Genomic DNA, 25,349 nt, shown 5'->3' with positions numbered 1-25,349 from the left:
TTCGATACAACATTCGACATTCTGTAGTTTCAAAATCATGTACATAATATCAACACCAAAAATACACATCAAGACAAAAACATTTTTTTTGATGCTGTATATAACATTTGTTTTGGAAATTCAACGCAAGTATTATTTAGAATGTGCTTCTAATGTAAAAGTAGATTATTTTGGGCTGCGTTCAAAACTAACAATCGCAACGTTCTCAAATGGTTTTAGGGCAACTTCTTTTGGAATGCTTTGTCCATGATACGTATGTGAATTAAGTTCAATCTTGAATGCACCCCAAAAAACGAAGGAGCCTACAACAGCATCGCTTCACATTATCATCATATTACCAACAGACATTTCAAAGGTAGATAGATATATTTAACTTATACGGGAAAATTGCAGAATGTGGAAACTGTAAATGTGCACTCTTCAATAAGTATGTAAATAAATACGGATGCACCAAGCTGCATTCCCATCTACATTAAATTCCCTCCACATCGCCACTGGAGACAAGGCGGGGACCGCTGACAGCTGATCCACGATGGTCGAGCGGTCCGACCGCGCACCTCTGCTGGACTGGGAGGAAGTCCCATCCGCAGAGAAGCCTCATCCAGCTGGAGAGGAGAGGGACAGGGATTCTAGCCCCTCCAACAGCAACCGTGCACAGGGTAGCACTGCGCCGGGGATTGGGTGGAGCACCGGTCCGGGGGGTCCGGGGTCTACATCTGTCTCTCCAGACCCAGACACAACCACAGCCCCGGCGGATCGGGATGCGCAGTGTGGCGACAAGGATGACCACACTACGGACACAGGGCAAGGAGAGGTCCCACAGGATAACGGAATGGGGCGATGGGAGGAACAAGACCAGATAGTGTCTGTTTTTGTGGTGGCATTTAACACAAGATCAGGTGAGTAAACAGCACTGCGACTGATTCTGAATTCGATGGCGTGAGAGGTGATTCTTGAGTTTTTTTTTTGTGTCAGGGCGTTATCAGAAACTACAGGATGGGCACTGACATAAGGTTTAAACCTCATTTAGCCTAAACCAGCTATCAGACTTAGAACTGGGTGGTTAGAGTGGGACTATTCATTTTTAATGAGTGACTCCCTGTGGAATGCACACACTGATCAGATTACTAGCCAGTTCTAATCGATTAGAGAATCTGTTGAAGATGGAAGCAGTGTCCTCCTAGTTCTGATTAAAGAAAGCTGCAGCAAATAGCTGGAACAGATTCATGGATACTATATGTTATAGAAGCTTACATTTAATGGGCCACAACGAGTTTCATACTTCAGTAATCTTATCTGTTTGAACAAAGCACGTTTCGAAAAACATATTTACATTCTCTGTCACCTCTTCTGCTCGCTCCTATCAGAAGTGTTATGTCTATTTGCACAGCTGCCTGAAAGTCAGTGACCAATCAGACCACCGAGAATGGTGTAGAAGAAATAGAAAGTCCGCGAACGATGTTATCAATTCACGAGCAATGTTTCACAGACACAGATAAATCCGCATACAATTCTATTTCACCACAATGTCTAGAGCAGCTGCATCCACTCTGTGTTAATGTGTGTGTGTGTGTGTGAGCGTCCTCATGAACGACCTGTACCGTCCTGTATCTAGGCAACATGCTGGAGTGGTGTCTGCCCCAGGACATGGACCTGGACGGGGTGGAGTTCAAGGCCATCGCTAGTGGCTCCCACCGAGTCACCACCGACTTCATGTAAGTGCCCTGCTTGGATTAATGGTTATCAATACTTGTATTAAATGGATATGTATCAATACGTAATTGCCGATTGAGTATACCCTTTCCATTGCAGTGCACCTCAGACTGTACATCAGTAGAAGAAAGGACATCCGAACAGCCTAAATCTGTGTCAGTTGGCAGTAGCATACTGCATTGGCCTGCCTCACCACTCCCTCTCTCCATAGATACTTCCGGAAGGGCGGTTACTTTGGACTGGCCTGCTTTGCCAACATGGCGGTGGAGAGCGCGGTGGAGCGGGGTGCCAGAATGAAGTCAGTGGGGATCCTCTCTCCCTCTTACACACTGCTCTACCGCTACATGGGCTTCCTGGAGCACCAGGTCAGGTAAGACTGGAGGGAGGGGGGGGGCATGCTGGAGGGAGGGGGGGGGGCATGCTGGAGGGAGGGGGGGGCATGCTGTCACAGGTCAGGTAAGACTGGAGGGAAGGGGGGGGGTGCCATGCTGTCACCATCCCGCAAGATGTCTAGAAACATGAAGCCTTCTCAAGTCTTTTCACGTCTGAGAGAGACATCTTGATGAATGCTACTTTTCTTCTGCAATTTCTCTCCTCCCCTCGCTCATTCATTTTCCCTTTATCTCTCCCAATCTCTTCGTCATTTCACCGTCAGCTCGAGGCTCTATTTATAAGTAGCTCGTGAATTCTGCAGTATGATGCACTGCTTACACATGCTGTGTGTGAGAGTCAGGGGGAGTCACACTGCAATCTGTCACATCCTGCTCAACGTGAAACGGGCCAAAACAGTGGCTCCAGTACTTGGATTTTCTCTGTTCTCTTTCCACTCTCCCTTTTGCTGTGTCTCATCCTCTTCTCTTTCACACTGCGAACCTTCCATGGCTGGACTCTTGTCTTGGTCATGCTAACTGGCTGACTCATCTCCAGCAATGTTGTGCTTCTCTCTGTCCCAGTCGAGTTAGTTGGCCTAGTTCCTTTCTGAACTGTGTGGTCATCGGTTGCTACAAGGAGCCTACTGTTTATGGCTGCAAGGAAGCTGCACTAGACTCAGCAACACTGAGAGGCCTCCAGAACCGGTGACACAGGCCATCAAAACTATGACCTACAGCCCTCAACTTTAGACTTTGGTCCGCACCTGATTTAACCAGTGGATAGCCTGTAGTAGCAGACCTAGGATCAGATCAAGGCACAACCAATATTAAATGCTATAGTTGTAAATTATTTTCTCTACCTAGTTCTATACCTTGATCTTATTCTAGACCAGTGACTAGGGGCATCTTAGTGACTGTTAGATCAGAACTGTAGACCTAATCCCTGTCCCATCCAGATCCCCAGACAGACTGATTCCTAGACACAATGGGCTTTATTAAAGACAGATTAGCAGTCTTGGATTAGACGACCACTTCATAGTTAAATAGCTCATTAAATGGATTACCCATTAACTGCAGTAGTAGTGTTCCAACCAAATATCCCCATTGGATCTCAGTCAATTAGTCATTGGTCTAGCAGTAGATCTTTCCATTTCCATGCAGATGAGTTGTCGGTTGGAAACCCCCCACCTACCTGTGGTGCTGTGCTTCTTCGCAGGCTCCAGCTGCAGTCCCCAGGCCACTACTCCCCCCTGGAGGCCTTCTATGAAGACAAGAGGGCAGTGCTGCCCCCTCGTGGAGACAACATCGTAACTGCATGTCCTGCCAGTGCCTGGGGCGCTGCCCTCAACCACAGCATGCACCCTGAGATGAAGGTAGGAGACTGGCATGACATGGCGCTTCAATACTAGACAAGATCATGGTGATGATGTTGGTGGTGGTGAAGGTGGGGATGATAGGAATGCTGAGAGTGACGGTGACAGTGATGGTGTGTGTGTACCTGTGCAGATCACCCACCCAGCTGGGTGCATGTCCCAGTTCATCCGGTTCTTTGGGGAGCAGATCATGGTTCTGTGGAAGCTGGCTCTGCTTAGGAGACGCATCCTCATCTTCTCCCCTCCGCCTGTGGGAGTGGTCTGTTACAGGGGTGAGGGCTCACACACACTCCATGATGGCTCACACACACACACACACACACCATGAGTGCACCTGCCCACTCTAACCCTTACCTTAACCTTACCTTCTCAGTCTACTGCTGCTGTTGCCTTGCCAACGTGTCCATCCCCGGAGTGGGCATGGCAGTCCCAGAGTTCCGTCCCTTCTTCTATGTGAACGTGGCTGACATCAGCGCGCTGGAGAATGAGCTGGCCTACGTGGCATGTGAGTGGGGCTCCTGGCTGGCGTCTCACGGAAGAGGCTGATGCTAGCTCCCATCTTACTACACCCTTCTTGGCCCGAGGCCGAATGCAGTTTTGGCCAAAACGTGTGAAGTGGGAATCTTCCATGTTGTTTGAGGAATCTCTTCACGTCCTACTGTGTGTGTGTGTGTGTGTGTGTGTGTGTGTGTGTGTGTGCGCAGGCACCACAGAGAAGATCTTTGAGGAGAAGAAGGACCTGTATGACGTGTACGTAGACAACCAGAACGTGAAGACGTACCGGGAAGGCCTGAAGCCCCTGCTACGACTCAGCGCCGCCGACAGAGACAAGTACCGCAAACTGACCGAACAGAGGTAGCAGGCCATGACTATGATGATGATGATGAAGAGGAGGAGGATGATCGAATACTGTAATGATTGTTGTTTGACTTTGTAGGCAGATGCTGCTGTACTCCCAAGAGGAGAATGGAGACTGTGTGTCTAGTGAAGAAGATTTGTTCATTCTGTAAGCAGCCAAATTACATTACAGTACATGCCCGTTGTCAATAGCGATACAATTTAGACCATAGCGGTACAGCTTGATGTAGTAGGCTGTCCTTTTCCATTTGATACACTAATCTGATGGCGTCCTCTAAAAGCCTCGTCGTGTCGCTGTCCTGTGCCAGGTTTTTCCTTGAGCAGAATAACCGGATCTTCCAGACGCTGAATGAGGTGGCAGGGAGCCCTGAACCCACCCTGACCCCAGAGAGTGTGAGGGCCATGGGCCTGGACCCCCACGGAGACAGGCTCTTCCTGCTCCACCTGCTGGAGACTTACGGCTACGACACCCTGCTGGTCACCGACCACCCCTGCTGCAGCTGAGCCTGGGTCAGGATGAAGACCGTCTAGTCTGGATGTGTCAGTAGCAGCCGGGACATGGACACTCGTCTCTGTCCTACCGGGACATGCTCTGGATAAGAGCGTCTGCTAAATGACTAAATGTAAAATGACTAAATGTCCTGCAAACCCCATCCTCTCACAGACTCTCTGTGCACCTCACACCCAGGTTGACAGAGTCAAGTGAACTAGAGAGTTGCTACGTCACACATCAACAGTGGCATGGCGGCTGTATGGATATCAGTTTTGGGGAAAACCTGGTTGGATAAGTGAGCTACTGAACTATTAGCAACACGTGGGCACGGAGTTCCTGGGCTGGACTATGACGCTAATGGATGCTTTGTCTGTCTGGACTGTTAAACCATGGCCTTTGTGTGAAGCTGTGCGGTGTTTGTTGGGTCGTGTCTGTGTGCTGTGTATTCTTGCCTAGTTGTGGAATGTTCTGACTGGGTTTAAACCAGAACACCATACTTCTCTTAATTCTCAGTGACTTGATTTTTTTTGTGTGGTTATTTTGATTATTATTTATGAATGTAGAATCACTTGTGCTGTTTTTCTGTACAAAGGGGTAAGTCGAATGTGTTTTGTAATGAAAAGAATCCCAGAAGATCACTGGCTTACCCTGAAATCTCTTAACTCTCCAACGTATTGCGCACTAAAATCACTGTAAAATACACAATCTGTAATCTTACGATTCTTGTATTCTTGAAATGGAAACATACAAATGCTACCTTGTAGAATTGAAGAGCCGCTGCAAGCGATTGAATGTTCTGTTCTAGTGGAATGAACAGCTTGCTTCACTTTCAAAACATCTTCACTTTATTTATTACTGTGGTAAACGATTTCACATGCAAAACTACAGAAGTGCGAATATACTCAAATCCACACAGGGAATTCACCAGCTGTCCTCACATTGTCTCTGTTGATTGTTACACATGAATAAATACTGAAATGAAACCATAATGCACAGAAGCCTCTACTTCATGATGACCTGCTCTTACAGTACGCGGGCGCTCGTGCCAGATATGGGAAGTGAGCTCCACGCTCAGAGGCTGTCTGGCTGGCTCTCGCTTGCCCCTCTAACGTTTTTGTCAGCAATGCTTCCGTTGCCATTAACCGCAACAGAGCTTTCGTTTGCGATGCCAACGTTCCACAGCGTGTCTCCGGTCGCGGCGGCCTGGATGACGGACAGCCAGCGCCGCTTGAGCTCCTCGCTGTCGCAGGAGAAGGTGTGCAGGGAGCGGGACTGGCTGAGGGTGAAGCAGGCCTGGAGGTCTGTCTGGGGGGACTCCTCCACACTGTAGCCCAGCAGAGGCACACTGAACGCAGCCTTCACATCCTGGGGCAGTGGGGAGGGATGGGAATGACAGGTGGGATTGGAGGCGTAGAGAAGATGGGGGAAAGGGAGATGTTGGAAGTTTGAATGAGATGGTGACTAAGGCATGTAGGAAGCAAGATGGAATTGGTGTGCGCGCGTGTGTGTGTGTGTGTGTACCTGCGGTGCTCCGTACAGGTAGAGCACCAGTGGCTGTGTCTCAGGGATGACACCCCACAGTTTCTGGCAGTTGCGGGGGTTGTCCCCATACTGCAGGAAGCCACACATCACACTGCTGCCCGAGAACTGAGACGCCTCGATCTAGGGATGGGACAGGACTCTCTTTATGACATCACCTTTCAGAATCTTCAACGCTCAGGCTTGTGTTCACATGGCGTTTGTTTCGGAGGGCCAGCGTGGTTTTTTTCAATGGTTTCCGTGGAGATGGCATATGCAGCCGCCTAGAGAAGAAGGTTCTTTGCTCTGCCGCTACGAGCGCTTCTAGCAAATAACTTATGTTGACGCGTTTATATATACACACTCTTTGCTTGTAGTTGAAAATCTCGAAACATTTCAGAATGGGAACGCTTTTTTGATAAAACACTGGGATGAAGCGCGCCACCAGTGTTTTTCGGACGGAAAAATAAAGTGCCATCTGGACACAGGCTCTAACTCTCTAACTAACGTTACAACAAGTAAGCCATGTGCATGGAAGGACTGAGCAAGGAAACCATGACGTGGACCAAGCAACTTTGAAATGCCTCAGCCCCAAATCTGACCCCAGTGCCCTTCACCTTTGACCCACAATCTCACCTCCAGTATGCCCTTCTTCTTGTTCTCTGCATTCTCCCTCTCCCGGCCAGTCAGGATGGAGAAACAGTCCTTGCAGACCCGGTTCATCTTGTTTCCGTCATACTCCAGAGCCGTCTTGCTGTCTGAGCACTTTGAACACACCACCTTATACCAAGCAGGCACAATGACACAACAATGTGAACCCTTCCATCCTACGGATACTGTTGTTTTTGTGTGTGTGTGTGTTTTCACGTGCGTGTGTTTGGAGTGTGTTCTAGGGCTAACTCACACAGCCACATGCTCTGCAGTGGTGTCTCCGTCTCAGAGTGTTGAAAGGTTCTTGACACTTCATGCACATGGTCACATCCTTGTCTCGGACCCAACGAGGAGCGCGTCGACCCAGCTCCTCCGTCTAAAATAAAGAAGTGTTCACATGGACCGCCCCACCCACACACGTGCACACTTCGGACTCGGAAAATCACAAGAAAACAGAAAAGATCAAATGTTGTCATGACGAAGCAAAACTTACCGAAACCTCCTCTTCTACCTCTTTAGAGGCCAGCTTGAAGGTTTTGTTCTTTGTCTGGAAAATGTCAATAGTCTCCTGGATGGCCTAAAAGTGCAGATGTACTTCCTGATTTAATCATTTCTGTGACAATTTATTTGTGTTTACCGCCCTCATTTACAAATCTTATCTGATACCTTGATCCACTCCTCCATGTCTTGTTGAGAGCTGAAAGCAAAACGAGAACTTTAGGGCAACTTAAGTTTCATATACATACCGCATACAAACACACGCATAGTAAACACAGTCCCAACCTGGCCTGCAGATCCAGAATCCTCTCCTTGCCGCACACCTGGAAGGTGTAAGGGTAGTCCTCGTTGCTTATCTCCTTCACCTGCATGCCGTCCACGCCGATCCGCGCCCGCAGGGTGAAACGCTGCCCCACCAGGCTGAACTTGGGAGTGCAGCACAGCAGCATGGTGTTCAACTGAGGACCCACAGCAGCAGAGAGACCCGAGTCAGTTTCAGGGAACTGAGAAAACGAACGGGAGTCAAACGAGACAGCGTTGAGCCGTCACAGCGTGGGCCTGGCTGACCAGGAAGAGATGCCTGTCCATGGCGGACGTGCTCCTGGCGGCCAGCTTGACCAGGCGCCCCTCCTTGATGAACTCGTTGGACGGGTTGACGATGTCCTCTTCCTCCCCCAGCATCTCATACAGCTCCAGCAGCTTCTTCAGGTTCTCCTGCAGGGACGACACCACAGGAACCATCGGATGGGATGAGGAGAATCATCCAGCAAATGGATATATTTGGCATTTGGATGGATACATACTGATTTGCGGATGGCGGAATTGGAGTGGGTGGCTGCCATGGAAATGGTCTGTAAGGCCTCTGACATCACAGATAAATGACATGACAATGAGCATCTCCACTTTGTTTGCCGTTTTTACTAGAAACAGTGAGCCTAAACATGTAGGAAGGGTTATGAGGTTAAGGAGTCCACTGACTCTCTGCGTCCCTGCGGTCCTGGTCGTCCTCAGGCAGCTTCCTCAGGTAGTCTCGGAGCAGCATCTCATAGCGGGGAACCCTCTGAACAGGCTCCAGCATGTGGTGCTGCAGGGTCAGATTTCCACACATCTCCTGACCCTGAGGAACCACACACACACACACACACACACACACACACACACACACACACACGTGAAGCTAATACCTGGGAGGCTAGTTTGGTTGACTGGGTTTTGGTTTGGAGCGGGGCCACACCTGGATCTCCTGGATGATGCTCCTGAAAGGGGCGGAGCGTTCGCTCCAGTGTCGGAGCAGTTCCATGGCGCCGTCAAAGTTTGTGACGTACTCTGCGTACATCCTGAGGAACGGCGCGTTCTTCTGCATCACATCACCCAGCCTCGGCACCTCCCACCTACAGGAGAGGGAGGAGGGGGTCAAAGGTCATTCTAGTCAGCCATTAACCAAGGTGATTCAAACGTAAACATAGGCTGAAGACTTGTAAAGAATGTGCGACAATATAACCCAGAGGTCTTCCTCAGCAAGTCCTGAGGTAGATTCGGTAGACTGAGGTAGAACTGTAGCGTGGAACCCACCACTGTTCCATGCGGTCCTCCAGGTCTTTAAGGAGGAACCCACTGTGGAAGTCGTAGATGGAGGAGATGTTGGAGAAGGTGCTTTTCACCGCCTCCACAGGAAAGGAGCCTTTAGCTGCCTCGTCTGACAGCCGCACACAGAACACCTGGACAGACGGACGGACACATGACACATTGTTGACGTTGTTACAGTCTCTTCAGTTACAGAGCATTGCCGTCCTGGCTAACCGTTCTTGTCCGAGTTGTAACGTACTCAGTCCTATGCGTGATTGAACCAGCCGCTCATACTGACCTTGCACAACAGGTACAGTCGTGTGACGTAGGCCCTCTCGGTGTGCAGCAGCTCCAGGGCTATCTTATGCAGCTTCTGCTCTCTGCTCTCCTGCTCCGCCGGAGCTCCACCCTCCGTCTGCCCTCCTCCACCCCCCTCAGCGCCGTGCCCAGGCACCAGGCCTGGCTGTCCCCCACTCTGCCCCTGTTCGGCGCCTTTGAGATGGCCACTGTTGTCGATACCACGGCTGGCTCCAGGGCTGGTGCGGGCTTCATCATCCAGAGCTGTGGCTCTCTGTTGGTGTGCATGGGAGGGGGAGGGGTTGAGGTGGAGCTCCTTCACGTTTGTCGTCTCCTGAGCAGGGCTGGTGGATGGGGAGAGGAGAGGATACTCTGAATGATTTGATAACCACTACAAAGGACATTGCAAGATATAAGTGAGAGAGAGAGAGCAAGAGGAAGAGTAAAAGAGAGGTCGACCGTTAACACAGAAAGATAGAGAGGCACAAAAGGTACCAACCTGTTTCTCTCAAACTGACTAATGAGATTATGCACACCGCAGGGTTTTCGTTGTGTTCCTTCTTGCCCCTCCATCTTATTTTCAGGGCTTCTCACCTGGCCTAGCCAAGCCCTAGTTTCTGGACTGGGGAATCCTAGTTCCCCCCTCTGAACCTGGGTCTTACTCCCTGTCTCTCTCTTCCCAGGGCTCGTGGTCTCTACAGACCCTCTGGAAAGACTAGTAGTGTTTAGTACACTCCTCGTTGGGCTTTTGGCTTTTGGTATCCCTGTTCCAGGGCTTTGGGGACCTGACCCCAACTTTCCAGAGCTAGGGGACCCTAGTGCTCTTAGAGGGCTAAAGTTAAGAGCCCTTGGCCCACTCCTGTCAGGACTGCAGGTCCCTGGAGGTCCCTCATTCACTGGGCGGTCAGGTTTAGGAGGCACTGGAGAAAGGGTGGAGACAAAATGTGTTTTGCACGAAAGGTCATTCCACAGATGAATATTATGCGGAATGGAATTAAGTCCAAATGTGTACAAAGTATGACCACAAGCTAGCAGTGATTAGTCAGTAGTCTCCAGGAGAAACATTACTTTCACCTACTGTGACAGTATTTCACAGCCAAATAAAATGTATGGGTAGGGATGTTCTACTGTAGGATCGAGACTAAAACATGTATTCCCTTTTTCAGTTTCATGTTGTCTACCTTGAAGTTTGTCAGGTGACCTCCTGAATGGTCTTGTGTCCCTTGGCTCCTCCCTCTTTGGTGTCTGCTGTCCTGACTCGCACGCCTCGTCACAGCGATAGGAATCACACACACCACTGGTAAGCACTGGAATGAACACACACACAGTTAGATATACTACCTGACACTGTTATGCACCATGATCAACATGAGGAAGTTGAGCAGAGTATTGGCAGTCAATTGAGGAAATGAGAAGATAAATCGAGTGTGTCTTAGTCTGTGTCTCAGTTTCGTTCCAAATATTCGGTTCCTTATAACATAGATCCCTTTTACAGATTATTTACTGTTAAAAAAATAATTTAAGACAATCTCGTTCACAAAAAACAGGATCTAAATTCCTTTTAAATTTACCTTTACCATAACTCGAAAGTTCTAGAGAGATTATTCCTGATGCATAATGAAGAAGGAACTTGGTGCACATGAGGAAACAGTGACAGACAGAGCAGAGGTCATCATGTGGACAGTAAAGCTACTTTTAACCTAAGCATTGAGCTTTCTAAACCAAACCCATTCACTCACAATGTATATGCAATGCACAATGCGCTGCAACAAGAACATGTAAACTGACCGTATTACATCTGTTGACCAGCTATGCCCGATTGTCTTGTCTCTCTCAATTGGTATCGTCTTTCTCCAAACAGTACCAACAGTTCAAAGCAGTTATTTTATGTTCCCCAACTCACAGCACATGATGAGGGTCATCCTGAGACTCCACCCCTCCACTCACACACACCCCCACACAAGAAATACTGCACTCTCTCTCTTCCTCTTTTAAATGGTGTTACATTTCTATTTCATTACCATAAGCGTGTAAAACATTTCATCTGACTATTTGGTTAAGTTTTATCTCTAGTATTTTAGTTCTAAACATACTTCTATCATAGTATGTCACCCCCCAAAAAAGTTTGATTAATTGTACCTGTCGTTTTGTTTATGGTACTGACGCTTTACTGCCCTCTGCTGCTCACACCGTGTAATTACATGGACAAGACAAAACAAGAGGATGGAAATAAAATTCCTTAATAGTCGAACTTACCAACACACACAAGAATACCAGTACCATAGGAGCAATGATGACGAGCGAGAGTTCTCTGTTCACTCAGCTATACTCCGTCAATTACTCGGATAGGAACACAAGCACCCTTTGTTAAAGTGCTACAGAACTGGGCTAAAGACACGATGGACAAAGTCCAGTCTGGATCTGGGTTCTGGGAAAAAGGGTTTCACCCAAACGCTTTACACAAGTTTACAAATAAAAGGGTTTATTGGACAAACTTCGAGAGTGGATGTTTACGAATCACACACACACACTATTTGGACTGGGATGTAGTCAACCTCGTTCCTCAAGACCAACAACTAATTTTGACCTTAGGGGCCACAGGAGATTCCTTTTGTCTCCATTCTTTGGCAATCTTTTCAGAATTGCAGGATTCTTAAAATCGCACATGCCTTGTTATAGACAGGTCTAGAGGGAAAGTCTGATTTGCACTAATCACATTTGAGTTTTTTACATTGCTTAAAATTACTGATATCCAAATCAACAGGTAATCAATCTACCAGCATTGTCTGTCTTGCTTGTGCTTGAACAGGTGAATACACTCACCTGTGCTGTGCGTGAGCTCGTCTTGACCATCTGCAGGTACTTTCGGCCTCCGCCTCACCGCCATTCGTCTGAACTCATCTATCTCATGCGAGATTTTCACACTACCCGGCTTCACCAAGTCAAACATTGTCAAATATGTACTCAACGTTTGTAAGCATGGAAAGGGTCCCTTACTTCTGTGCTGAAACGGAAATCCCAATGCTTTCAAGCTGATCAAGTCTGACGTAAATTGCATAAAGCATTCTTGAAGTGCGCACGTACACGCCCCTGGCTGAAATAACTCACGCATTTGACCCATTGGCCCCGTGTCTGCCTTGCACTTAGACGAATGTTCTGCCCTCGTGCTTTCGGCTTGTTAGAAAAGTGCAACTACAAAATGTTTAACTAGTTTAATATGTGATATGAAATCAAGTGAATTTGGGAATATTTTTTATTTATTGTTGTTTTTATTTTGTCATATAGGCCAGTTTTGGGCCTAGAACACAACAACCACTAGATGGCGCCAGAGATTTAACATATTTACCAAAAATTAAGGCGAGTTATACAGGATCATAATGATTTGGCACGTTATACAATGTCGTTTCACTTTTTGTTCTTCTTAGCCTTTTTCCCCCTCTTCTTTTTGGGCGAAGCAGGCCATCTGAATCCTCGGAACTCCAGACAGTCGACTGCGTTGTGGGAGATGTAGTAAACGTTCTCCATGGCAGCAGGGCTGAGGATGTCCACTTCTGTCTTGGTGGATTTGGCACTGGAAGATCTCTTTTTGGACGACCGTCGCCTTTCACGACCTTTGGCAGGACGCGCACTGTGGGACCTTGATTTCCTCGACGTTGTTGACTGTGATTAATAGCAAATTGTGACTGACTCATATAGACTGTCTGATTAGAAAAAGTTCAACCATCAAATCAACTGTCAGAATCACCATACCATCATGTGAACATTCTTCTCTTGACATTCTCTGCAACAACAAAAAATAAAGTATAGCTGAGCCTCCCAGACCCATTTGGAAGAGAACTTTCAAGACATGCACACACAGACTATTATACCATCGGCTTCAACTTTCCACAATTATTCCTAGCATTGGCAAGAAGTTCCAGATCCATTATTTTAAAAAGGCTTGGGAATTTGTCATATTAATAAAACAGTTGATCTTACCCACCCCTGTCCTAGCTCATGCAGTCCGGGAGAGGGTTTCTCACTTGTTTGTGTGTTGCCGTAGAGACACATGGTGCCTGTCTTCTTTGTTTCAGCAGGACTGGGAGGTCTGTGCTGACAGACAGCAGTCCTCAGTGTGCGCGACACAGCGGGTCACTCCATATTCACTGCCCAGTGTACTTCTCTGTTGCCATGAATACTGATATGAGACTTGCTCATGGTTCAGATTGAGCCTGCTTTTGAAGGCTGCAGGGTAGGCCTTAAAAGTCGTTGTTTTCACCTAAAATATGCAGTCCGATATGCTTGCAATGCTCTCCATGGAAGGAGGAAGTGGTTCTTCCACAAGACAAAGCATAATGCCAGTCACTTTCTACACTATTAAGTTAAAAGTAGTGGGAAAGAAATATCCTAACCCATCTCAAAATTAAACCAAAACACATGACATTTATCCAAAGTGATTTACAGCGAGGGGGTGACACTGCAGTTAGGGGTTAACATCCTGTAATAGTACTGCAAGGGAAATTACCCCTGGCCTCAACCTTTCTACGTGACTGTATTTCACTGACGGCAAACACCAGCTTTCGTCACTGGTTTCCCCAAACAGCTCCAAGACCTGACATACTTAGAATGGAAATGAAAAGAATTAGTCCTGCGGATGCAAAAACAGAAATAAAACTGTGGCAAATTGTGAAATCATCCTTTTATTTTAAGTGAAATTGTTATACAACTAAAGTTACAGTCACTCAAGTTGATGGGTTCAAAATTATATTGCAACTCTCTTTACCAAACTGCCATCATATCAGTAAGCCCTTTACATTGCGAGGGCATGATTTTCACATCAGTGTAATATCCGATTTCTCATACATTCCTTAGAAATGTACAGAAGATAAACATGCAGAAGCTCTTGGAGCCGTATTATTTCTCTAGATCCATCATGCTTTCATCGATCATATAAATACACACAAAACCAGAAGATTTGTGCGATAATTTTCAGTACAGGGAATCCAATATGGACTCAAATGCTTTTTTTCAGTTGTGTGAAGGAAACACACAAACCCATAATAAAAAAAACGCACCTTGAGTTTCCCAATAATACAGGAAATGTGTCTGGATATATACAAACACAGCAAATAAAACGGCTGCATTTCGAACGGTAATCTATTGTGTTTCTATTGCACACTATATGGCAGTCTGACGAAGGAAAAGTAAAAGAAAACAAATTTGTTGACAGTAGTTCCCGTCGAGATGTGTGTGTGTATATATATATATATATATATATATATATATATATATATATATATATATATATATATATATATATATATATATATATATATATATATATATATATATATATATATATATATATATATATATATATATATATATATAAGTACTGTATGTACGTATGTATGTATGTATGTATGTATGTATGTATGTATGTATGTATGTATGTATGTATGTATGTGTGTGTGTGTGTGTGTGTGTGTGTGTACAGGCATGTCTACATGTACAGTGTGTGTGTGTGTCTACTGGGTGGAGATGAGCCTGACGATCATGTGGATGATGCGGGAGCCTCGAGGGCAGCTGCACAGGTCCATACTGGGGCTCCTGATCTTATCCTCCAGCAGCTGGTCCAGCTCCCATCGTAGCTCCTTCACCAGCTCGGCCACCTACACACACACACACACACTAAATTCACCTGAGCGTAGACATCCGCCATCACCACATAAATGCCTACGAGGCCGTGTGACCTACCTGGTGCGAGGCCGCAGCGAATCGTATCCAGCCGTCATCCAGCGAGATGACAAACTCCCCCTTCTGCAGCTCCACGTTCACCTGGCCCCCCCCGAACAGCACCAGGGCGTAGACGGACACCATGCTGCAGTCCCTGATGAACACGCGGCTGGTCTTCACCTTCTCGTGGTACACCAGGTAGGGGCTGTCGTAGTGACGCACCTGGGAGGGGTCAGGGGTGTGTTAGTGCCGTCTGCAGGAAGAGGCCTTCTGCTTGATACAGGCTAAAACACACGCGCGCGGGTCAGGAACGTGGCTGTGGTACCGTGTAGTTGACGGAGGAGGGGTGCACGTGGACGCAGCCGTCGTTCTTGGTCATGAAGCGGAGCTCGTCGGCCTTGGGCTGCATCTTCATCGCTCCCTTGCTGGTCTGCTTGTACTTGCCCTGGGGGGAGCGCACCTGAGGCACACACAGGCAGTCTGAAACAAACACACCTCGCGCAGGGAAGCGCCTTGACGTAACGCCGAGAAGCTCGGGAGTTCAACATCTACACCGTGCGCACTCGGGTTAAAACCACACACAAACGGGGACACCCAAGAACCTAGTTGAGTGAGGGGGAAACAAGGTCCTCCAGGCAGAGAGCAGGTCAAGGCCAGGGGAGAGGCGCTCACCTGCACTACGTTGGGATAGAGGGCAGCACACAGCATGGCGGATATCAGCTTGATATTGTCCGAGTTCAAGTTAGCCTAAGAGAGACACAGACTCAATTCCAGACATTCAAATGACATGCGTCTGTATTTTTTGTGTGTGCAGTATTTATGTGTGTGAGAGTGAGAGGTGTGTGTGCAGTATTTATGTGTGTGAGAGTGAGAGGTGTGTGTTACCTCAGGGCCAGTAGCCTCCAGGATTCCATCTGTCCCCTTGGCACACATCCTCTCGATGACCCGGGCCTTCAGGCCCTCTTTGACGAAGCCAATGTCCGACAGCAGCTCAGTGAACTGCCTCTTCAGACTGGCGATCTCCTGTAAGCCCCGCCCAGACAGGAAGTTCTCCCTGCAGTAATGGAAGCCTGCCTGGTTCCCGTTCCTGGCCGCTCCACACCAGCCCTGCAGGAGAGACAGAAGCCACCTCAGTCAGCCAGCCAATCAGGTGTTCACCCATGTATCCACCAGCTTGTTAGAACTGGCTATATCCTGTGTCTGAGGATCAACGGTCAGGGCCAGGAAACAATACAGGGGTCAAAAGGCAGGAGCCGGCCTGTGTGGTGGATACTGCATGGTGCTGACCTTGTATGCCTGCAGCAGGGCTAGATGGTCACTATTGGCCAGAGCATAGCTCAGCTTCTTCTCATTGGCCTCTTCTCTCTTGTCCCATGGTGACACCTAGAGGGGAGGAGTGGTTAGAGGGCACTGCTTGTGCTAAGCTACAATTCTACCAGACCATGATCCAATCCATGTCTTCCCCCCCGCCAGGGCCTTACGAAGGGGGACTTGAAGGCCAGGCTGGCGGCGATGGTGAGGGCGGGGTCGAGGCAGCGGAACATGGCGCCGAACAGCATGAGTTTGCCGATGCGGACGTCCACGGGGAGGCAGGCCAGGTGGTAGCCCAGCGGGGTGAGCTTCTCGTCGGGCGTCAGGGCGCCCAGGTCCTGCAAGCGCTGCTCCGACGCCTCCAGGCTGCCCGCCGCCGGGGGCTCGATCAGACGGGAGAAGACCGACTCCAACGTCCGGTCGGCAAACAGGTCCAGGATCTTTATCCTGAGGGAGGGAGAGAGAGACACACACACAGAGAGACAGAGACACACAGACAGAGAGAGACAGAGAGAGAGACACACAGAGAGAGAGAGAGACAGAGAGAGACACACAGAGAGAGAGAGACACACAGAGAGAGAGAGAGATAGAGAGAGAGGGGGGGGGGAGAGAGAGAGAGAGAAAGACAGATAAAAGAGAGGGGAAAAGAGAGAGAGACAGAAAGAGAGAGAGACACAGAGATGTGATCAGACAAACCCCACGGCACCCTAACTCCCCACTAACACTACCTGCTGCCGTGTGGTCTGGGCGTTTGGGCCCTGGGTCTTACCGCAGGCAGAGCTGCTCCAGCGGAACCCTCTGGATCTCCGGCAGCTGCTGCTCGGCCAGCTGGTGGGTGAAGCAGTGGCTGGTGAAGAGGTGGAAGCAGACCCCGGAGGCCACGCGGCCCGCCCGGCCCCTCCTCTGCAGGGCGTTGGCCCGCGACACCCACGAGTCCTCCAGGCTCTCCATGCTCTTGGACGCGTCGTACCTGCACGGCGGGAGGAGCAAACCCCGAGCTGATCACGCGAGCGACAGGCCCCGCGAGGCGGCTTGTCCCGGGGGGGGGAGGGGGGGTGACGGGGATCGAGGGGGAGGGGAGTGACGGGGAGGTGCGTTTCGGGGGGGGGGGGGGGGCTCACCTCTTCTCCTTCATCTTGCCGGAGTCGATGACGTAGACCACGTCGTCGATGGTGACCGAGGTCTCGGCGATGTTGGTGGAGATGATGATCTTGGTGACGCCCTCTGGAGGGCGCTTGAAGACGGCTTGCTGCTCCTCGTTGGACAGGGAGGAGTGGAGGGGGTACACCACACACCTGACACACACACACACACACACTACATTCAATAACAGCCACTAATGCCGGATGGCCAAAACACAGTTGATACCAAGCGACATCTTTGAGAGAGACAGACTGTGTCTGTACCTGGCTCTGTTCCTGTTGTTGAACATCCTGTTGGACTGGAGCTGTTCATACAACATCTTGATCTCAGCCAGACCAGGCATGAACACCAGCACAGCACCTGGACAGACAGGCACACGGTCAGTCAGTCGGTCGGTCGGTCAGTGTGTGTGTGTGTGTGTGTGAGTGTGTGCTAACCTGAGGGGTAGTTGTGGTCTCCGTCTACGATCCACTCCAGCAAGCTCTCCACCAGGTCCATGTTGATCTTGTCCAGATCCATGGCGGCGATGGTCTTCAGAACCGACTTCTTGGCGTCTGTTCCAAGAAACAGACCCACGCACAAACGCTTCCATCAACAACGCGTCAACTAATCCCACCCGACAAAATGCAGTGTCAACACAAACCCGTACGACCGGGGCTCGAAAAGGAAAGCAACGCATGACAACCGAGGACTTTCACTCAGCCAACATGTATTCATCCATTCACTCCTGGAGTCTCTCACCCTTAAATCGGATGCTGAGCTCTGGTAGGCTGAGCTGCTGGTCGGGGATGGAGTCTTTGACAAAGTCCTTCTTCTGGAAGGACATGTAGTTCCACATGTCGTCTCCCAGGTTGTCCACGGGGTCCTTGGCCCCCCCGCGGCCCCCGCGGCCCCCCGAGGAAGAGCTCTGCTTCCCGGAGCGCATGAAGGGGCTGCCGTCCTCGATGACGTAGCTGGGGGGGGGGGACAGGGTCAGAGGTTAACCACGCCAGAGGAGGAACACGGGGCTTGAAATATCAGCTCATGAATGGTTGGATTTGTTTTTCTTATTTTGATAAAGCTCGTCATGATTCTTCTGTGTACCGCGTTTTGGCGAGGGCGTCTTCCAGGAAGAACTGATCCACGGGGAACGTGCGCCCTGGAGGAGGAACAAGATCATGAGGAAGTCAAAAAGGGAGGACTAGGCTGAGTCCTGGGACACGTGTGTGTGTGTGTTGTCACCTGGTATGTGGATGGTGTTACAGTTGTTGAAATACTGTGAGAAGAGATCAGCGTTGAGCGTGGCGCTCATCAGGATGATCTTCAGGTCTGGTCTCTGGACCATCAGGTCCTTCAGCACCAGGAGGAGGAAGTCACTGAGGGAGGGAGGAGGAGGAGAGATTGAGGGAGGAATGGTGGAGGGAGGGGCCAGAGAAGAAGAGAAAGAGATACAGGGATAAACAATGGCTGTTGCACATTTATGGGACTACCTGTATGATAGTCAGGAACCACAATGGTGTGTGTGTGTGTGTCTCACCTCTCCTCAGTACGCTCGTGCACCTCATCCACTATGACGTGAGTGATGCCCTTGAGGTCAGCTTCCCCCTCCAGCCTGCGCAGCAGCACCCCTGTGGTACAATACAGCAGCCTGGTGGCAGAGGACTGGGGGGAGACCAGAGAGAGAGAGAGAGAGAGAGAGAGAGGGGGAGAGAGAGAGAGAGAGGCATGGTGAAGGGAGGAGGGAAAATCCACAGGCCGTGCATGCTGGGAGACGGAGTCCCCTTCCTGCTCACCCTGACAGTCTCCAGGCGGATCTGGTAGCCCACTGAGATGCCGAGGCGCTCGGCCCGCTCCTGGGCCACCCTCTCAGCCACCGTGATGGCAGAGATGCGGCGGGGCTGGGTACAGATGATGTTGGCCACCTGGTCGGCAGACCCGCTCAGGGTGGCGTCCAGGATGAACTGGGGGACCTGGGTAGTCTTACCACACCTGCAGAGAGGCAGAGAGAGAGAGAGAGAGAGAGAGAGAGAGAGAGAGAGAGAGAGAGAGAGAGAGAGAGAGAGAGAGAGAGAGAGAGAGAGAGAGAGGTGGGGGGTGGGGGAGGAGGAAGACGGTCAAACGACATGCTTCTGTGCCCATCTCAACAGCAGCATGGGTTAGCCGTTTTCGAGCTGCGTTGGAGTTTGTATGGGTGTGAGTGAAGGACTGTGTGTGTGTGTGGTCTGAGGGACTGACCCGGTCATGCCGCTGACCACCAGCACCTGGCACCTGTCCAGCAGCTCCAGGATCCTGTCCCTCTCCTGCCAGGCCGGCAGCTTCTGCCTCTGCTGCAGCATGGAGCCCAACCGCCCCGACGACTGGAGGTAGGACAGGGTTCGAGGGAGCGAAGTTAGACAGAAACGGGGGATCAGAAGACCAGCGACAGTACTTCCTGTCTGAATCCACATGCCTCTGTAACAGAAGGGTGTGGGTAAACAAAGGCGTTCCCCCACCTGTTTTCGCCGGAACTCCCGACACAGTTTGCCGTTCTCCTGCAGGACGTTGTCCATCCTCTGCTCGTGCCTCCGGACCATCTTCTTCCGCAGGTGGACGTAGCTCTCGCTCTCGGGGACCACCTCTTCCTCATCCTCGTCCTCCTCCCTCTCGTCCTCGTCCTCCGGCTCCGCGCTCTGTCTCACTGGACGCACGCAGACGCAAGCGGATTAAGTCAACGGCACGAAACGGCAAAACCAGTCCGAGCAGAACATTATACAGTCATTATGATTCGTTGTTATTGCTAAGTTGGAGCTCATCTCTCACCCTCAGGTTTCTTGATGCTGTTGCTGTTGTTGCTGGTCGGTCCCCTCTTGGTGTTGGCACTATGGTTGCTGTTACTGCCCGTGTTAGCATTACTCTTGCCCTCCTGTGTCGACGTGACGCTCCTCCCACTCTTACCCTTCGCCGCCGCCGTGGCGACGGGCGGGGGCGGGGCCGCCATCACCACCGGGGGCGGGGAGCTGTATTTGTGATGGCCGACCGACAGCAGCCCCATGACGACGGCCTCGTCCTCGCAGCAGGTGATCAGGGTGTAGACCACGGGCTCTCCGAGCCGGGCGGCGGCCAGGGCCTCTCCGAACAGGCGCTCGGTCAGGCTCAGCCTCACGGCCGCGCCCAGCGCCTCGTCGTTGGTGCTGAAGGCCACCACAGGGGCCTGGAAAGGGTAGCGGTTGCCCTTGGGGAAGCGCACCTCCAGCTCGTACTGGGCGGGGGAGAAGCTGGTGAATCCGGGCTGGCTGCCGCTCACCGGCTCGGGGGCCCCCGGCACCATGGAGGTGGGGAGCTCGTGTTTGTACTTGCACTTGGCTCCGAACTTACACCCTTGCCCCTTCAGATAGAACCGGCACACGTCCCTGATGTGAACTTCCCCCTTGGCGTGTCTGGAGTCGCCGTTCCGCCGCCCCGCCGGTTTGCTGCCGAGGACGTCGGCCAGGAAGGAGAGGTCCAGAGAGACGGTCCAAACGGCGTTGGCGATGCGCTCGGTGAAGCGCTCGCCGTAGATGGCGGTCAGAGCCAGGGCCTCCTCCTGCCTCTGGGTGAGGCACTCGTCCATGGGCGCCCCCTGGAGGCCGTCCGGGGACACTGCTTTAGGGCCGTAGAGCTCAGAGGCCACCTGGAGGAGGAGCTGCTCTAGGGTGGCCCCCACCTCCCCGCCCCCCGCCTCCAGAGCCTGTCTGCTACGCTCCCGGTCAAAACCATACCTGGGGGGAGAGAAAGAGAGAGGGAGAGACAGGGTGTAAAGGATGAGGTGGTCAAGATAGAGGGTAGAAGGGAAGTCATATTAGAAACTACACACCCAGGTAAGACAAAAAATGGATACTGATACAGATCTATAGACAATATAGGCTCTTCATTGTCCAGTGGAACAGATGATGGACTTCAGGTTTAATGGACCCAGTGACATGTAGGCAGTGTGAGTTTAGACAAGTGGGTACAGTGGATACGTGGCAGTAGGCAGGTACCTGGAGAGCTTCCCTATGGCAAACAGGGAGATGATGGGCTCAGGGGAGGGCCTGTCCTCCTCTGACTCCAGCTCGTACACAGGGCTGTCAGCACTCTCCACCGGCTCGTCGTGGGTGTTCCAGAACTGGCCTTCCTCGCGGTAATCTAGCTCGTCAAACTCCTCCTCCTCCTCTTCCCCTTCCTCGCTTTCCTCGTATTCTGAACCTGAGTCTCTGGGGTAGGACATTGGTGTTTAGATACTGGGATGTCAACAGTCTGATAAAGATAAGAATGTCACATATACTCACTTGATATAATATTATGATGTAATATGGGGTATAGGATATGGGGCTTGAGGCTTGGGGCTATAGGCCTGATTAGTGGTGGTTTAGATGTATTCATTACTTTATCTCCAGGTGTAAGTAGTTCAATACTCACTCGTAGGCCTCCTCAATGTCCTGGGTCTGCAGCTCCCTCAGCAGTTCCTTGACCTGTTCCTGGTTCTCTGAGGTCATGAAGATCTTCTGCATGGGCATCTGACCCACGTCGAGCCTGGGGCGAGGCCTGTCATCCTCCAGCCTGGGCCTGGGCCGTTCCACCACCAGAGACCTGGGGACCCCCCTGCTGCTTCCCCCCCTGCTGCTTCCCCCCCTGCTGCCCTGCCCCCTGCCCTGCCCCCTGCCCCCACCCCGGCCCCCACCATCCCTGCCTCGACCCCTTCCTCCACCTCCTCCTCCTCTACCCCCACTGCCACCCCGTCCGCTCCCACCTCCACCCCTCCCTCTTCCTGAAGGTCTGTGGAGAGGGAGCGAGCGAGGGAGAGAGAGAGAGAGAGGGAAAGACAACACAAACACACACGACACAGCAAAAGCAAATCATGAATGTACATGAATCCACTCTCCATGCTTCATTCTACACGTTTGGAACGTTCACATCAAAGCATCACAGGTGGTGTGTTAGTATTGGCCTACCTTATTGGACGACTGGGTCCAAAATCCAGACTAAAGTCATCTCCATCATCCCAGCCGCCACAGGCTGCCTTTTTGCTACCTCCTCCTCCTCCTCCTCCTCCTCCTCCTCCTCCGCCTCCGCCTCCGCCTCCACCTACGCCTCCGCCTCCACCTCTTCCTCTTCCTCTTCCTCCACCTCCTCTGGGTTTGTTAAACCTGCCTCCTCCTCTGTTGGGCTTGCCCCCTCTTCTTATCCCACTCATCTCAGAAATCACTCTGCAATAAGAGGACAGCAACATTTAGGCCACTCTTTAGGGAGCACCAATAACACTCAAGTGAGAGGCGTTGTGTACACTAGTTGCAAAAACATGGCGAGTTTATCTACACACAATTAAATATGTGAGGAGCCTTATTCATGTTACATACCTTCAAATATGTTCCATTTACCTTGGCAAAAGACCTGTAATTACAAAACAGTGTTGACAGAATACTTTTCTGGCTAACCATATCCCTTATTATGATATATCCAATGGACATGAACAACTAAAGCTTCAATAATGTTGACATAATACATTAATATTTCTTCCAGATTCTGCAATGGAGTTACTGCTCCTTAGTTCTGAGAATGAGGAGTCTCACTGACGTCTACAGTAGCTGGTTTTTAAGTTTCGATTCAGATGACACAACGGCATATGTAAGCTAGGCTAGCTAGATTATACATTTTGCCGGTGGCCATAGAGTAAGTAGTGTATGGAGAATTGAGTTCGCCAGACAAAGTTGGCACTACTTTCTATGAGATAACACCAACCTATGTTAATTTTCCAGTACAAGTTTAGTCAAACTCAGCCAGATCATCTCAATGAAATGTCAACAACGTCAACATACCATTTGGCAACCCAAGCATAGCCTAGCCATTGGGCTAACCATGCTAGTAGGGTTAGCTCTAGTCTAGCTATCTTAGATAGTAGTAGCGACTACTGATCTAGGCTAGCTACATTGAGGTGAGGGAAGCCCAGTCAGTGCTTTAGCTAAAACACACAGCCTATATTATTATAGCTCTACCTTACCTTACCAGCTGCCCGTTCAACAATAAAGCACAAAGGTAGCGCTTTCCTTTTTGCTCGCTAGTTGAAGTATTGCACGCACATACCAAATCGTGAAACAATGCTGATCTGTTCACCGGCAACTACAGCACGCTCTGAATCTCACTCATTGGTTGAGGGAAAAAAGGTCAAAGTTTCTTTTCCGGAAAAGTTGTATACTGTTGCCATGGTTGCTCGCAGATCAAGGGAAATTCAATATAGCTAAAATTATGTATCTTTTCAGTTCATAGTTTCTCAGCTTCCTAGCTAATACAAAACTGGCAAAGCAGTTTCCTAAAATGTCAGGTAAGCACTCGAGGAGCAGCTAAGTCAGACTGGTACCACATTGGCTACATATTATGTATAGCACTAGGTACAGTAGAGACAAGAATCCTTAAAGTTAGAGTAGCCTCTACTATAGTCTTATTGTAGCCTACTGTAGCTAGGTTAGCTATCTGACTGTCTCTACAGACGTTCTGTATCTTTCTGCAATAGTAGTACTAGTACAGTACTAGTATAGTACATTGACTAGTGCACATCTAATTCATAGATCATTTTATATTATGGTTCTATTGTGGACTAATCATGTATTGACAGAGTGTTGCTATTTGTGTTTCATTTCAGAGAAGAATACTACTTTGAACGTTTCTTATATTTTTCCAAATGGAGACAGCTATGGTATGTGAACTACACCTTCAGTTCATTGGTCATTGACTTACTAGCTAAGTATTTTAGTTTGACATCTAGAAAAATTGAAAACCTTGGATTGTGACTATACCCCCACTCCTGTCCTCTTCAGAAGGGCAGTGTTGCCGGTCCTCTGATGGAGTAGTTATGAGGAATGGCGTAGGCAAACACACATCAGCGAGCGGAGTTACCTACAATGGAGAGTGGCAGGATGACAAGGTGTGTTTGTTCACAAAGCTAGAATGCTTCTCGTGTTTCACAAAGTTCAGGATTTTGAATTGTTTCTGTGCTCCAGATGAATGGTCAAGGGTGTCTGAAGCACCCTTCTGGAGCAGTGTACGAAGGCCAGTTCAAAGACAACATGTACCATGGCACAGGGACCTACACCTTCCCTGATGGGACCAAGTACACAGGCAGCTTCAGCAATAACAGGTGACTAAAGACTTGGGTTGTGGTGAAAGTGTAGTAGATTGGCAGAGTTATCTTTTCGATTCTGATGTCTCCTGATGTCTCTCCCGTGCTGGTTATCTGTGCAGGCTGCAGGGCGAAGGAGAGTTCACAGACACACAGCAGCTGGTTTGGACCGGAGGTTTCCATGACAAAGCTGCACCAGGCCTGAAGCTCAAACTCAATATGTAGTTCTATCAATATATGTAGTTCTATCAATATGCTCCTCTAATTTGGTTATAAGAATAGAGAGAAAGAAAAAGAACATCAACCTTGACAGACAGTAGATGATTCTTATATTACACCCTGTGGAATTCCTTTAACATTCATCTCTTATACATACATGCCTGTAGCAAGGAGTTTGAGAATGTTTGTGTATGACAGCGTGCCACTGCTAAGAGGTGGTGTACAGGACAGCAACATTGTCAGGAGTGAGTCATTCTGTTGCTTTAACAATGAAAGTGGCAAGCACTGACACAGGGAAAAGTACAGAAATACAGCTGGGCTCTTATTCTGCTAGCGTCATCCTTTCACAGTAGGCCACTGAAAGCTAATTTTAGATTTGACTTTCATATACAGTTAGGTGTCAGCTACTACAATATTGATAGAATGTTAAGGTCATCTATCTCTTTTTATCAAAATATGTCAATAAAAAATGACCTTGAAAACAATGTCTCAGTGAACCACTTACACTCCACATCCCCCTTCCCCTCAGACAG

At 49.6% G+C, this 25,349-nt stretch overlaps 5 protein-coding genes across 6 annotated transcripts; 2 read left to right on the top strand and 3 right to left on the bottom strand.

The window, feature by feature from the left end:
- The first annotated feature begins 532 nt into the window (after positions 1 to 532).
- On the top strand, positions 533 to 5,786 carry LOC136959925 (DENN domain-containing protein 11-like). The gene is made up of 9 exons (XM_067254165.1): positions 533 to 899; positions 1,616 to 1,715; positions 1,925 to 2,083; positions 3,301 to 3,457; positions 3,591 to 3,729; positions 3,831 to 3,962; positions 4,162 to 4,312; positions 4,395 to 4,463; positions 4,624 to 5,786. The coding sequence occupies exons 1-9, from the start codon at positions 533 to 535 to the stop codon at positions 4,817 to 4,819; spliced, it is 1,470 nt and encodes a 489-aa protein (XP_067110266.1). The 3' UTR covers positions 4,820 to 5,786.
- LOC136959924 (FYVE, RhoGEF and PH domain-containing protein 4-like) lies at positions 5,637 to 10,027 on the bottom strand. The gene is made up of 14 exons (XM_067254164.1): positions 9,838 to 10,027; positions 9,340 to 9,682; positions 9,048 to 9,193; positions 8,710 to 8,866; positions 8,454 to 8,592; positions 8,279 to 8,337; positions 8,043 to 8,189; positions 7,761 to 7,933; positions 7,644 to 7,674; positions 7,471 to 7,554; positions 7,231 to 7,353; positions 6,963 to 7,106; positions 6,330 to 6,470; positions 5,637 to 6,173 (listed from the first exon to the last, which is right to left on the bottom strand). The coding sequence occupies exons 1-14, from the start codon at positions 9,909 to 9,911 to the stop codon at positions 5,880 to 5,882; spliced, it is 2,055 nt and encodes a 684-aa protein (XP_067110265.1). The 5' UTR covers positions 9,912 to 10,027; the 3' UTR covers positions 5,637 to 5,879.
- A 2,546-nt stretch (positions 10,028 to 12,573) lies between these two features.
- Positions 12,574 to 13,429, bottom strand: LOC136960354 (small lysine-rich protein 1). 2 transcript variants are annotated; one of them, XM_067254824.1, is made up of 3 exons: positions 13,321 to 13,429; positions 13,089 to 13,119; positions 12,574 to 12,998 (listed from the first exon to the last, which is right to left on the bottom strand). In XM_067254824.1, the coding sequence occupies exons 1-3, from the start codon at positions 13,386 to 13,388 to the stop codon at positions 12,744 to 12,746; spliced, it is 354 nt and encodes a 117-aa protein (XP_067110925.1). In that variant the 5' UTR covers positions 13,389 to 13,429; the 3' UTR covers positions 12,574 to 12,743. The 2 variants fall into 2 exon arrangements, with proteins under 2 accessions (XP_067110925.1, XP_067110926.1); XM_067254825.1 differs by having other exon boundaries at positions 13,317 to 13,396.
- Positions 13,430 to 14,772: 1,343 nt separating this feature from the next.
- On the bottom strand, positions 14,773 to 22,098 carry dhx57 (DEAH (Asp-Glu-Ala-Asp/His) box polypeptide 57). Its single transcript, XM_067254175.1, has 21 exons — positions 21,903 to 22,098; positions 21,485 to 21,697; positions 20,286 to 21,223; positions 19,979 to 20,163; positions 19,722 to 19,843; positions 19,280 to 19,475; positions 19,024 to 19,148; positions 18,729 to 18,862; positions 18,591 to 18,645; positions 18,249 to 18,460; positions 17,945 to 18,061; positions 17,771 to 17,867; positions 17,486 to 17,659; positions 17,134 to 17,334; positions 16,535 to 16,811; positions 16,341 to 16,436; positions 15,939 to 16,160; positions 15,726 to 15,800; positions 15,379 to 15,513; positions 15,075 to 15,275; positions 14,773 to 14,989 (listed from the first exon to the last, which is right to left on the bottom strand). The coding sequence occupies exons 1-21, from the start codon at positions 21,998 to 22,000 to the stop codon at positions 14,846 to 14,848; spliced, it is 4,017 nt and encodes a 1,338-aa protein (XP_067110276.1). The 5' UTR covers positions 22,001 to 22,098; the 3' UTR covers positions 14,773 to 14,845.
- A 1,577-nt stretch (positions 22,099 to 23,675) lies between these two features.
- Positions 23,676 to 24,907, top strand: morn2 (MORN repeat containing 2). Its single transcript, XM_067254820.1, has 5 exons — positions 23,676 to 23,802; positions 24,121 to 24,174; positions 24,296 to 24,402; positions 24,479 to 24,615; positions 24,720 to 24,907. Exons 1-5 carry the CDS (start codon positions 23,796 to 23,798, stop codon positions 24,820 to 24,822), a joined length of 408 nt encoding a protein of 135 aa, XP_067110921.1. The 5' UTR covers positions 23,676 to 23,795; the 3' UTR covers positions 24,823 to 24,907.
- Positions 24,908 to 25,349: the final 442 nt, after the last annotated feature.

This window comes from Osmerus mordax, chromosome 17 (genome assembly GCF_038355195.1).
Source record: "Osmerus mordax isolate fOsmMor3 chromosome 17, fOsmMor3.pri, whole genome shotgun sequence".
Lineage (NCBI taxonomy): Eukaryota > Metazoa > Chordata > Actinopteri > Osmeriformes > Osmeridae > Osmerus > Osmerus mordax.
The sequence above is the reverse complement of the archived record's forward strand: the minus strand, read 5'-3'. Positions and strand labels throughout refer to the sequence as shown.

Excerpts from the sequence above, each read along its gene's own strand:
- LOC136959925 (XM_067254165.1), top strand. The coding sequence starts at position 533 with ATGGTCGAGCGGTCCGACCGCGCACCTCTGCTGGACTGGGAGGAAGTC. Across the intron at positions 3,458-3,590 it reads GCATGCACCCTGAGATGAAG|ATCACCCACCCAGCTGGGTG; the intron begins GTAGGAGACTGG and ends GTACCTGTGCAG. Across the intron at positions 4,464-4,623 it reads GAAGAAGATTTGTTCATTCT|GTTTTTCCTTGAGCAGAATA; the intron begins GTAAGCAGCCAA and ends GTCCTGTGCCAG.
- morn2 (XM_067254820.1), top strand. Across the intron at positions 24,175-24,295 it reads TCCAAATGGAGACAGCTATG|AAGGGCAGTGTTGCCGGTCC; the intron begins GTATGTGAACTA and ends TGTCCTCTTCAG. Across the intron at positions 24,403-24,478 it reads GAGAGTGGCAGGATGACAAG|ATGAATGGTCAAGGGTGTCT; the intron begins GTGTGTTTGTTC and ends TCTGTGCTCCAG.
- LOC136960354 (XM_067254824.1), bottom strand. The coding sequence starts at position 13,388 with ATGTGTCTCTACGGCAACACACAAACAAGTGAGAAACCCTCTCCCGGA. Across the intron at positions 13,120-13,320 it reads CTGCATGAGCTAGGACAGGG|AGAATGTCAAGAGAAGAATG; the intron begins GTGGGTAAGATC and ends TTGTTGTTGCAG. Across the intron at positions 12,999-13,088 it reads AGAAGAATGTTCACATGATG|TCAACAACGTCGAGGAAATC; the intron begins GTATGGTGATTC and ends TATTAATCACAG.
- dhx57 (XM_067254175.1), bottom strand. The coding sequence starts at position 22,000 with ATGCCCATGCAGAAGATCTTCATGACCTCAGAGAACCAGGAACAGGTC. Across the intron at positions 18,863-19,023 it reads CACGAGCGTACTGAGGAGAG|TGACTTCCTCCTCCTGGTGC; the intron begins GTGAGACACACA and ends TCCCTCCCTCAG. Across the intron at positions 16,812-17,133 it reads CTGGAGCAGCTCTGCCTGCG|GATAAAGATCCTGGACCTGT; the intron begins GTAAGACCCAGG and ends TCCCTCCCTCAG.
- LOC136959924 (XM_067254164.1), bottom strand. The coding sequence starts at position 9,911 with ATGGAGGGGCAAGAAGGAACACAACGAAAACCCTGCGGTGTGCATAAT. Across the intron at positions 9,194-9,339 it reads GACTGTACCTGTTGTGCAAG|GTGTTCTGTGTGCGGCTGTC; the intron begins GTCAGTATGAGC and ends CCGTCTGTCCAG. Across the intron at positions 7,934-8,042 it reads TGGACAGGCATCTCTTCCTG|TTGAACACCATGCTGCTGTG; the intron begins GTCAGCCAGGCC and ends GTGGGTCCTCAG.